Below are 12,374 nucleotides of genomic sequence, written 5' to 3' on the forward strand. Positions count from 1 at the left end.
TAAGGGAAAAAGGTCGAAAGTGGACTATTTCCGGCCTAAACGCCTAGAAGAGAGGATGAGAGAAGAAGAGATTTAGCCAAAGACATACTATCTCCCTTGGAAATACTTTGGAAAAAGTCTACATATATATTAAATTCGAGTTACCATAACTATTTCATCTTGATACGAGAAAAACAATCAAATTACCTCCCACTTCATAGAATCATTGTAGAATCTCTGTTGGAAATACAAAAAAGTCAAACAACTTAACAAGATTTTCATCGGATAAATTTCCCATCAAAGTAGTATTTAAGTCTTACTCCCTTTGTCCTTTATCTTTTGTCCCAATTTCCTTTTAGTTTGACCCTTTATTATTGTCCCTTTATATTTTTAGACATATGAGACCGCACCTCTACTCTTACAATCGCTCCACTAATCCCACCATTTTTCTCCCTCATTTTTTTTTGAGGGGATTCTCCCTCATCATTTTTTTTGGAGCAAAAAAATTAAGAAGCCGAGTTGTGTTAAAATCACACCCGCCCCGACGAAAATCAACCTAAAAATTATCCGATTCAGATTTTAACTCACTCAGAATAATTAAACATAACTCAAGTTTAAAAATAGAGCTAATCCAATCCGACTTCACCAACCCAATCTGAACACTCGAATTAACACTTCTCCTAAGGAGTACTTGTATAGTTTTTCATTGGATAATTTTAGTGATTATTCGACACGTAGCATGACTGCATGGGATTCATTGTTTTATGATAATTTTTCCTTGGGACAAATCAATAAATCCATTCGGGTTCGGGTAAAAAACATTACGGAATACCAAACTACCAATTAAATCATATATGACGTGGCATCTTATAATTGGGTAGATTCTATACCTGTGACGAGGAAATTCATCTTTCTCTCTCCTCTTTTCTTCAAATTTCTTCATTCCAAAAATCAAAATCGACTTCTCATCAGCTAAACCCAGAAAGCCCCAATTTCTTGCTCGAATTTGATACAATACAGGTAAATTCGATCTAATTTCTTACTACCCTATTGTTTTTTCACTGTTATTTATCGATTTCTTTTGATTTTGAACTTATTTTTGTTAATTTTTCCCTAATTTATTCAAAGATTCATGCATGACATGCATCCATATACTGTTATGATTATGCTTTTTGGCTCAATTTTTCAAAATCCCATTATCTTTTTGGGGAAATCAATCAATGGGTAGCATTTTTTTGGGCAATCTGATGAACGACATCTAATTTTCCCCAATTTAATTTCCAATGATTCTTGCATGACATGCATCCATGTACTGTGATAGATTATATAAATTTGTTCCATTTTTTCAATGTCCCATAAATTTGTTCGGGAAATCAATCAATGGGTAGCTTTATTTTTTGGGTAATCAGCTTATCATCTATTTTTAGATGCCCAATTCTCATTTTTTTTAAATTTTTTGTTGTTTTGATTGAACCTCTATGTTAAAAAATCGAGCCAGGTTTATGATTTTGTTTTGGGTGATTAACTCAAATTAATGGTGGTTGTTTAGGTTTGCATGATGGTGAGGCTAAAGCCATATGCCGGGCTTAGTTTGTTTGCAGCAATTGCTGTTGTTTATCATGCATTTCACAGTAGAAGGCAGTTTTACCCTGCTATGGTATACCTTTCGACTTCAAAGATCAGTTTAGTTATACTTCTCAATATGGGTTTAGTTATACTGTGTTCTTTATGGCAATTGGCAAAACGCGTGTTTCTTGGTTCTCTTCGAGAGGCTGAGGTTGAGAGACTGAATGAACAGTCATGGAGGGAGGTTATGGAGATTCTGTTTGCCATCACTATTTTCCGGCAGGATTTTTCTGTTTCGTTTCTTGCTATGGTTACCGCACTTTTATTGATTAAGTCACTGCATTGGCTGGCCCAAAAGAGGGTGGAATTCATCGAAACGACTCCGGCTGTGCCCACCTTGTCTCATGTTAGGATTGTCTCTTTTATGGGCTTCCTTCTTTTCCTGGACAGTATCTTCTTATACAGCTCGCTGAAGTCTTTGATTGAGACACAGACAGCTTCAGTGTCCATCTTCTTCTCATTCGAGTAAGTCTTCATGGAATGTATATCTTATTGATACCACTGTTGCTCAATGGGTTAATTTTCATCTGTCCTCTATGTTGGAGGCAATGATTATGATTTGCTCATTGTTATATAATTTAGGTACATGATTCTTGCTACGACAACGGTGGCTATGTTTATGAAATACATATTCTATGTGAGCGACATGCTTATGGACGGGCAATGGGAGAAGAAGGCTGTGTGTACTTTCTACCTGGAGCTTATCCGAGATTTGCTGCACCTGTCTATGTACCTTTGTTTCTTCATGGTTATATTTGTGTAAGTTTCCTAATTGAACTTGTAATATATGATTTTATACTTTACTGGGCTAAATGCTTTAATTTTTGCATACATGCCTACTTGAGGATGTTGGTTGATCTTTGATAAACTGTGTAGGAACTATGGTGTGCCGTTGCATTTGATAAGAGAGCTTTATGAAACATTCCGCAACTTTAAGATTCGCATAGCCGATTACATTCGATACCGGAAGATAACTTCAAATATGAATGACCGTTTTCCAGATGCAACCCCAGAGGAACTGGACACGTAAGCTATTGACTTGTTTTCTAGTGTCATCATATCTATTTCTCACTAATTAACTGTGTTGTTTTTCTGAGCTTTCTCTTATAACAATTGCAGAAGCGATGCAACCTGCATTATTTGTCGTGAGGAAATGACCACTGCCAAGAAATTGAGTTGTGGACATTTTTTTCACGTGCACTGCCTTCGTTCATGGTTGGAAAGACAAAATACTTGTCCAACCTGCAGGGCTCTTGTTCTTCCACCTGAGACTGGTGCAGTTAGCGCTGGAGGGCAACATGGACTGCAGTCTGGTGTCCAACAATCTGGTAACCACGCTTTCCTTCTGAGTATATTTGTGCTATATCCTAAATTATACATAGTATAGCAAATCATTGATAGAAATATTGCAAGATTCATATATATTCAGTGATTGTTAGGCCCTTTTTGTAACTTTGTTGCATTCACTGGAATTTGCTGACGATATTTTATGATTCTTTAGCTTCTACTAATACTTCTGGTCAAGGGTCAACTAGTGGTACTGTTACAGACGGCCCTTTGAGCGGTAATCAAGCTAGACTGCAGGCTGCTGCAGCTGCTGCTGCAATTTATGAGAAATCCCTTGTTTACCCGTCTGCAAATACATTAGTGTGGTAAGTTCTTATTATCTCTGCTATCCTGATTTTTACTGAGTAGAGTTGAATGGTATAAGTTTCTCACAAAAGATGGAGTTGAATGATGTTACATTTCATGATGGAATTATCACAGCATCAACTGAGAATCAATTATTGCTGTCTGCTGGTATAAGGGGAAAAAGATTTGTCTAAAACTCTAAACATATTAATTATCACTCTGTGTTTTGCTGAAGTCCTTTAATAGCAACCATAACATCCAGCATTTTCTCATTACCAGACTGTTGTGAATGATTGGAGCTGGAAACCCTGTTAGTTTTATTTTTATTACAAGTAACTTGTTCTTCTAGTCTTTTTCACAAATTGGGACCTGTTAATCTGGTATTCTTTATTGCCTCATCACAGTCTTAAAATATAACATGAACTGTTAATCTTATTCTTTTATGTGTTCCATATGACCAAGTAGAAAATAACCGTTAAGTATGCTTTAGCTGGACTGGTTTTGCTTGAAATGTGCAGATGTCTATTGCCCATTTGACAGGAATTCTGTGGATATTCTAAACTTTAGTTTTGAGCATTTAACTAATGATCTGCTACTTGGCATGCTTAGCAGTTTAAATAATTTTTCATCCGCCTTTTTAATTCATAAAGAACATTAGAGATCCTTTACAATTTTAATTTTCTCCTTGTCCGAAGGCGCCCTGGATATGCTGTGCTTCCACAAGTTCATGGTGCTATGCCTGGTTCAAGCAATGCAAATTCTGACGAGGGGGTTGGTCCAGTTGGACAACTTCAGCATCAACAAGTGATGTCCAGTGAGCAAATGAGTTTTCCCTACGTGCAGGCGCCTCCTTTTCCTGTTTCATCTATTCAAGTACCTGGTACTGATATGTTGAGAGAGGAAAGCAGTCATCTTTCAGTTGAGTCTCACAGGAATTTTCTTGAGCATCAAATTCAGGTAAGACTGAACTAGTTCCACTCTTGGCTATTTGGATCCTGGGATTTTTGTGAATCTTCCGTTTGCCTTTTTGGGTCCCTTGATTATGCTGTTTCAGTAAATTTTGTTTCTGGTAATGTGGCATCTTCTGTGATATGAGGATATACTAGCTTTCCTTTGCTGATAAGCTTTTCCTGTCTTTATGGGTACCATTACCAATTGTCTCTAGATGCCTTGTGTGTCTTGCTTAAACTGACCACTTGTTTTATTCGTTGTGACAACTAATCAGGGCATTTAGATGTGTTGGCCTGATCAATTGCTGAATCCTATTATGAACTTAATTCAAGCACCCATAAACAGAAAAGAAGGCTATTAATTTATCTTTATACTTTTACACTATTAATAACAGAAATCATGATGCCCTCTGACTGTACTAGACTTTTCATGAAGTCAAGTTAACTGGGTTTAACAATGCAATAAGTCTTCAATTATGAAACAGTCTCATTCTAAGAATGTTAATCCTTGACAAGTTTGCCACAAGATTTTTGCAGGATCCCTTCTTCATCCCTGATTTCCAAGCCTTGATCTATATCTTTAGAATTAGGCTTATCAGTATGCGCCCAAGTGTCCAACTGATCCATTATTTGCCTATTAATAAATGCCAAAGAGAGAATTCAAGTACCCATAAACAGAAAAGATGGTTATTAGTTTATCTTTATACCTTGACCCTAGCTACGTCGACTTAATAGACTGAAATTTCTCCTCTCATGCACATCCTCTGTTTGGAACTTTACCTTTGACGGCTGCTAAGATGAACAAAAGGGTATGGGCTGTAGACTAAGCTTTCAGTTCAAGAAAGACAGTGAAGGGAGAATGGGTGATTGAGATAGAATGAGTAGTGATCTACTTGTAGAAAGTGACAAATTTTTATGATAAAAAGTTGAAAACAGACCCAATTATATTGTGTTTCCAAAGTTCCAATGTATATTATCTGTGCAAAACACTATCTCTCCTTCATTAGGAAAATTAAATGTGACATCCCTAATGCATATTATTATGGACTTATCAAATGCTCAGTGTTTTATGTTTTTCGGAGAAAACAAATCTATAAGATATTGACAGGCTGTCTATGGAAACATAATTGCCTTCTGTGCGATCCATTATTGGCCCAATGTTATAGCAAATCATTGTTGAGGCTCTTATTCTTTACAGTCTCACATTTAGGATCAAATAATAGACAGACATATATGCCCAGGGATCTTCTCCACCGAAAACCCTTAGGTTGGTTTTGGGGTGGAATATGATGCAGATCGTCTATATTTCAGCCTTTCTACGAAGATGATCGTCTTATGCTCTCAAATCCCAACAATATTCTTATGTATCAAACTATCAACACATGATTTATGTACTGTGGTCTCTGTTGGCTTGATTTTGAGCATTTATCTGAGATATTCTGTATCCTTCCACCCATATTTAAGGGTGCCAATAATAATGAACTTATTTATGAGTTTGTTTTATGTTTAATTTATACAACTTTATCTATTTGCTAGCGCTTACCTGTTATGTTTTACGACTAACCTTCACGATGTTCTGCCTCAGTTGTTACAGAGTCAACTTGAGTATCTGCGGAAACAACAGGTGGACAAAGGTGCTAGTTCTAGCCATTCAGTATCCACAGTTACCAATGTGACAACTACAGAGTCATCTTCAGATGCTACTTCCCACACAAATATCCAGGAATCAAATTTGTGAGTTGTCCTTGATAATCATTGAAAAGCAAACCTGAGAAGTGAATTTGCAGAGTTATAATCTGAGGGATAAGAAGGCTGGTATAGATGCTTAGTTTCGTTCATTTGAGGTGAAGTAAGCCCTTCCGATTGTCAATATTGATCACGTTATTCATGACGACTTGTTAAAGGTCTGTACATATAAAAGAAGAGAGGTGTTACAAGATGCATAGGCCTCTGACTATTGGAGAATTTTGGCTATGTAGTCTTCTCCAATATGTTCTGTATACTGTTTCAATTTCGGCATCTTAGATGGATGTTGCAGAACCCTTAGGTTCCTTCAGGCATGCTTTATTGTTTACTTTCACACTTTAGATACAGAATTGACTCGTAAATTATTGATGAAAGGAAGATCTGTTTAGTGTCTGAGCCAAGATTGGCTATTTATGTTATGCCTTTAAACTAGACAATACAGTTCTTATGTGGTTTGTTACGTATAAAAGCTGGCCTTGCTGACAATACAGTGCTTCCGCAAACATGCCGTTTTTAAAGTTGGCGCCTTGATGATAAGTGAACTGAACTAAGGGTTAACAACGAGCATAACCAACACCTCTATCAAGCACAGTTGACTTGGCACAAAGAGTTGATATCGTTAAATTCATTTTGAGCCACGAATCAAACCTAGAGTTTAACTTGGCGATATACCTTGTAAATCTAAGCTCTCCACCCTACTTCCCCTTTTCAAAGGAACAAAAAAAATCCGAAACAAGCATTCAGATCTGATAAAAGAAAGCCTCTCCCTAAAACCCTATCCTTCATTGTTGAATTTTGGACGGGTTTCCATCGGTTTTTACCGGTTGGAAGCCCCAATCGTTGTTTTTGTGTGTTTTTTCTCTTGTTTTAGATTTATAATAACTCTTCCTCTTCTATGAGGAATATTTCTCCCTCGAAAGACAGAGTTTTTCTTCTTCTTTAGGAGGATTTTTCGAAAGACTGGGTTTTTCTTCTCTCTTTTGAGGGAGGATTTGCTTTTTTATTTCATGGATTGCTATAGAGTTGTTTCATGGATAAAACTTTATGCGGGATCGAAAAAGAGGTTAATTCGATTACAATCCAATGAATCATACGAAAATTTTCTTCACGGCTACAAGAGATCAACAGACCCCCTTGCCAAAGAAGATTGTAAATCACAGCGATATGAAAGAGGGTATGAAGAATGTACAATATGCAACAACGATCGTAGCTTTGCTGACAAGGTGTTTCTATTTGATTCAATTATCATGTATTTCTTAAATCTAAATCTCTTTGTAGATGTCGTATGACTTTTATGATTCAATTTTATTTTAAAAAAAAAAAATAGAAGTTTGCTTTGGCTTATAGTCAAATTGGTTGAGCTCAAACAGCTTCTTTTTTTTATTATTTTTTTTTTTTTGGTGGTAATTGTGACTAAGTTTTAAGCCAAAATTTCTCATTATTATAGACCTTGTACTCTTGTAGTATTAGTGAAGGCATGCCAAGCTAAACTCAAATTGCAAGCTGCTGAGATATTTGACAACTTGTGAAATTCACAAAATTAATTTTTGTGTTGAAAACACATTCAGTTGTTCCATTAGTTTAGGATAAAACTGTAAAGCATTAGATATAGCTTCTTAAGCTAAACCCCATATAGAGAAGTGATTCAACAGAAGACCATTATAGACTCACGGTCCAGTAAAATTTTGTACAAAATCAGAGACTCAGAACAAGGGAAGAAGAAAATATGAAGTAAAAGCTAAGATAATTGACAACTTGTTGAGAAGTTATCATGGTTCTACACTAAACAAAATTAAACTAGGAACAGCAGTATTGCTGCTAGGTTAGAAGAGGCACATAACAACTGTCTCCTAAACATTATGATATGATAAGAAAATATAAGATATCCTGTAGCTTTTTGGTGATAAGTGTTTTTTTTTTTTAATATTAATATATATAATCTGGAGTTTGTCGAGTTACGGTGTCATTAGAACCATGTTTTTCACTTTCTGATCATGTATAAGGCTGAATCAAAGCTGCTCCGTACATCAAGCAGGAAGTTTGAGCTTCTCATGCTTTTTCCAGCTGCAAAAACAAACAAATTACATTAGAAAGAAAGAAATCAACACAATTTAAAGTATGAGGTTCAAAATGTCAAAACAATTTGCACTTGAGCAGCTTATTAGTACGTTCAAACAAGCTTTGTCAGACAAAATCAACTTGGAAATTGTTAAGAGTTCAAGTTATACTGCAAATTTTCAGGAAGGCCAGCTACACCTACAATTGCCCCACTAATAATTAAGCAAGATTGGGCACATAGGAAGATAATTTTCATGGGCACATATCTATATAAAAACACGGCAAGCATTTTGTTTCTTATTGGCATAGGTCATGTTTCACAGTAGGGGGAAAGAAAGCAACATACTATAGACTGCATTGCTCTTCATGACAACAGAAAGATAAGGTATAAAGAAAGTGCAATCATCAATCACAGTCAAAAATCCATGATCTCGGACACACAAGAGGGGGGATCTATATAGCATGCCTTGCAGCTCCAATTGATTGGCATGAATACAGCATGATCATGGCATCTTTTTCTAAATTTTTAATTTTCTTTTCCCTCTTTTTCTTTGTTTGGGAATGAGGTGGGAATCATGCAGAAAAGGAATACTCCGTACCTGAGTACGTAGTAATAAAAGAAGTCAGCATAAAGAGCTGTCTGGACCAGACCTGATATCCAAGCTGCAAATGTTTTTATATCCAAGTTACTTTCTCAGAAATGGACATCATTAAAAATCAATCAAATAAGCGTAAAATTTCTCAAGACTTACGAATCCAGCGAGCCCTGTGATCTTGCAAAAAGTACCGATATATCCAGTTCAAAACATAAAGAGCACGATATGCACTGCAAAAAAGAAAAAATGGATTAAAGATGAATCACTATAATCCATCTGCCATATATGGAATCTCATTTGAATGGTTGACCAATAAAATATACTATCAGGAGCCAGGAGGTACATCCCCCATAATCCCTTTCAAAAAAATCTTGGTAAAGAGAACATAATGACATTACATTACACCATAACACTACTCAATTTTTTTAAATTAGGCAACCTCCTAAACCACGGCAGTGCCTAGGGGAGTTAGAATTGAAAAACATACATGGTCTCAGTCTGGTAGTTGCATAGAGGTTGTTGCCTTTAACTCTCAAATGGAAGGTATATTTAATACTCTAGTTCACTTAACATATAGAAACCAGTGTGATCTAGATATTTTTGGACCAAAAATAATAACTACGGAGCACAGATAAAAAAAAAAAATTCAAATTTTTTTTTTTTTTATGTTCCACCCTTAACACTTTGAGAGACAGAAACAGAAATTCAGATCATGGTGGAGCAGATACAGATTATGGGCAACTAGTTTTTATCCCTGCAATGCACCGATTGGATTTTTATATGATTATATAAATGTATATTATCTTTACCTAAAATCTTACAAAAATACAAATTTAAAATTGAAGACATTTTTTCCCTACATTGTAAACAACAATAACTCAAAAAATTACCTCTTTTTTGTTTAAAGAACAAAAAAGGCAAATTAAATTAAATTAATTATTATTTGGAAGGATAAGGGAGATAGAGGTATTAAAAAAGGATTATGCAACCCTTCAAAAAAAGAAAAAAAAAGATTAATAAGGTAGAAAAGTTAAATTATGATTCGTGGCACTGAAATTACTGTTACAAAATATTAGTACAGGTTTGAACATATGTTCTTCAAATCTTTACTTGATTGTGTGCTTCAGTCCTTAAAGCATTTCATAACGCTGTTTGGGATAAAGGGCCAAAGACGGGGCAGGGGTGAGTTAAATCACGATATCATGCAAAACAACATTAGAGCAGGTAAAACATAAATTCCCCATCCAACCTTGGATCTTGGCAGTTTAAGCCAATACAATCACAAAGGCTTCTGAGTTTTTCTAACAATTTCTTTCTTAAATTACTGCTCATGCAGTAATACAAAACAACCTCCAGTATAACAGATCAGGTTAGGCTAGAAGGAATTTTAACAGAATTTTAAGAAATATGCTAACCAAATACAAACATCTCAATAACAGCAGCCAAGAAGAATGAAACAATATTCATTATGATAACTTTGCTTGAACAAGCAAAGCTTAAACCAAACAGAATGGCAGAATAAGGTGAAATGGAGGGAAAATACCCCAGGAGGAACACATAATTTCCAGTCAAGTTGTCAATGTTTCTTGAATGCTGCAACAATACCAGTTGTGGCAAGATGGCAACTGCTTCCAGATACAATGAAAAGGTCCACAAAACCTACCATACACATTTAGGAATCAGGATTCAAGAAATATGAAGAATAAGTAACACTCAATTCATCAAACACTGAAAGTATGTTTCTAATAAAAGAAGCTATCAAGTCTCGACAGGTTACAGTATACATGGATAAGTGAATCAGTGATTGTTGAGCTGAGTGAAAGCTAGTCCCTAATACAAAGACTTATAAGCTTCTTCAATGTACGTCAAGGTTTTACATCCTGGTATTCAGGCTCTTATTTTTGCAACTTAGCTCCTTAAAGAAACATGAATTGTTACATGAACATGATATTGGATCTAGCTGCTGTCAGGGTCTCAGGGACACCACAGAAAAATGAAGGGAGATCTATCCACTGTTAGAAAATTTTAACTTAGCATAAGATCCTCCACAATAGACTCTTCAAATTAGCTCATCGGTTCATTTGTTCATTGCACATCATTTGTAGTAAAGTATCAAGCATTCATGTAAGCATATGTGTTATAAAAGGTAATTTATCTGTCTGTCCCAATTTCTTTTATTGTAGGAGTGCTTTAGTTCTCTATGTATTAACGATATCTTACTATTTCTACTAGCCTTATTTGGAAATAAAGGCTACAGATTTTGTTCAAGATTATTGTTACAACATCAATAAAATCAGCACAGATTTGCAAATTAAGGGTAGGAACAGACAGTATGACTTACATCCATCAAAGTGAATTCGTTGTGAAGCAGAAGAGCCAACCCAAAGCATGGCAGCAGCAAAAAGTAATGCTTAAGAGTATCTTCGTTCATGCTGTATGTTTGTTTCACAACTTTATGATATCTCATGTACCAAACAATAGCAAATGATGTTCCGATAAAGACTATCTTCATTACAGTGTTATACAAAGACACGAATCTGGTGAAGAGATCCAAGTACCGGGTCAAGAAGACAATAACATATAATTCCTGGGTTTTCAGAGATATCCCTGGAGAAATATATAACAAACTGTTCAGCACAAACAAAAGTTAAGTAACTCTCAAACAAGCAATATTACTTAACATGAAATTGCACCAAGATTTAAATCATCAAAATCACGCATGACTCAAAATCAACATCACCCCAATGCCTTTTAACTGGCTCCGCGATAATAGAGAGGTTGTTTCCTGAATACTCTTAAGCTGATACACAATACATACCCATCTCTACTTTGTATTGCAATAATTAAGGAGTGACAATTTATCAATTGCGATTATCAATTTCCAAAAACTTAACCCTTCCTGCACCAAACTAACGAAATAATTGGAGACAATATCATTCACATTTCTTCCTACATGCCCCCATTTTAGGTCAAGGTGAACAAATAAAAATTAGTTCACCGATTTCCTAATTACCCACCTCTTCTTCCCACCTGTGCATGAATCATGATCAAACAAACCAAAATCAATTAAATCAACCACAAAACAAAAACTTTATGAATTATAACAAAATCCCTAATCAAAAATTCCAAAACTTCATCCATAAAACAATCCAACATGCATAATCTAAAAAAATATTTCAACTAAATACTCAGAAATAAGAGAAACCCATTAACATATAATCAATACCCACATCAAAAAATCAAACAAAACAACATTGATGACAAAATCATAAAAAATGGGCAACAAAATTCATAGAAATGAAAAGAGGAAACAAGAAATATAATACCAGAACAAGACTTGGTAGCATGGATCTTCAAAAGAAGTACAATGATGCTGAGGAGATGGGTCATATCCCCGGCTAACCTGAATAGGTTCATCATTACTCTCACTTCCTCGAACCTGGGAATGTCAATGTAGTTTCAGACGAGTTTTTGCATAAACAATTGTATCAGAAGAGAGAGAAAGAGGGGAGAGAGAGTAGCCGTGGCGTAGACTTTGAGCGTGAGCGCCTGAGCGGTGACCCTGTTGTTAGTTTTGTGAGCAAGACTTGTTTGGATTAACGAATTTTTTTATTTCCATTCTGTTTAATGATTGTGTGATGCATGATAGTAATAATCTTATTTTCTATAACTAATTTGTGATTTAATATAAAAAGTGAGAAAATTTATAATGAAAAAAATATTTTTTTTGATTAGTTGTATTGAAAATATTTAAAAATATTATACATTATATTACATTAATGATGCA

The 12,374-nt window shown here is 35.2% G+C and overlaps 2 protein-coding genes across 2 annotated transcripts; one reads left to right on the top strand and one right to left on the bottom strand.

Moving 5' to 3' along the window:
- Nucleotides 1-820: 820 nt before the first annotated feature.
- LOC110726747 (ERAD-associated E3 ubiquitin-protein ligase HRD1B-like) lies at nucleotides 821-6,402 on the top strand. The gene is made up of 8 exons (XM_021906243.1): nucleotides 821-999; nucleotides 1,529-2,070; nucleotides 2,188-2,364; nucleotides 2,482-2,631; nucleotides 2,725-2,933; nucleotides 3,107-3,257; nucleotides 3,933-4,194; nucleotides 5,773-6,402. The coding sequence occupies exons 2-8, from the start codon at nucleotides 1,535-1,537 to the stop codon at nucleotides 5,923-5,925; spliced, it is 1,638 nt and encodes a 545-aa protein (XP_021761935.1). The 5' UTR covers nucleotides 821-999; nucleotides 1,529-1,534; the 3' UTR covers nucleotides 5,926-6,402.
- Nucleotides 6,403-7,513: 1,111 nt separating this feature from the next.
- On the bottom strand, nucleotides 7,514-12,229 carry LOC110726754 (ER lumen protein-retaining receptor B-like). Its single transcript, XM_021906256.1, has 6 exons — nucleotides 11,914-12,229; nucleotides 10,929-11,194; nucleotides 10,131-10,246; nucleotides 8,744-8,817; nucleotides 8,591-8,654; nucleotides 7,514-7,997 (listed from the first exon to the last, which is right to left on the bottom strand). The coding sequence occupies exons 1-6, from the start codon at nucleotides 12,005-12,007 to the stop codon at nucleotides 7,961-7,963; spliced, it is 651 nt and encodes a 216-aa protein (XP_021761948.1). The 5' UTR covers nucleotides 12,008-12,229; the 3' UTR covers nucleotides 7,514-7,960.
- Nucleotides 12,230-12,374: the final 145 nt, after the last annotated feature.

The sequence above is a fragment of the Chenopodium quinoa genome, unplaced genomic scaffold (genome assembly GCF_001683475.1).
Source record: "Chenopodium quinoa cultivar QQ74 unplaced genomic scaffold, ASM168347v1, whole genome shotgun sequence".
Classification (NCBI taxonomy): domain Eukaryota; kingdom Viridiplantae; phylum Streptophyta; class Magnoliopsida; order Caryophyllales; family Amaranthaceae; genus Chenopodium; species Chenopodium quinoa.

Excerpts from the sequence above, each read along its gene's own strand:
- LOC110726754 (XM_021906256.1), bottom strand. The coding sequence starts at position 12,007 with ATGATGAACCTATTCAGGTTAGCCGGGGATATGACCCATCTCCTCAGC. Across the intron at positions 8,818-10,130 it reads AATTATGTGTTCCTCCTGGG|TGCATATCGTGCTCTTTATG; the intron begins GTATTTTCCCTC and ends TCTTTTTTGCAG. Across the intron at positions 7,998-8,590 it reads TTTTATTACTACGTACTCAG|CTGGAAAAAGCATGAGAAGC; the intron begins GTACGGAGTATT and ends TTGTTTTTGCAG.
- LOC110726747 (XM_021906243.1), top strand. The coding sequence starts at position 1,535 with ATGATGGTGAGGCTAAAGCCATATGCCGGGCTTAGTTTGTTTGCAGCA. Across the intron at positions 3,258-3,932 it reads TCTGCAAATACATTAGTGTG|GCGCCCTGGATATGCTGTGC; the intron begins GTAAGTTCTTAT and ends CCTTGTCCGAAG. Across the intron at positions 4,195-5,772 it reads TTCTTGAGCATCAAATTCAG|TTGTTACAGAGTCAACTTGA; the intron begins GTAAGACTGAAC and ends GTTCTGCCTCAG.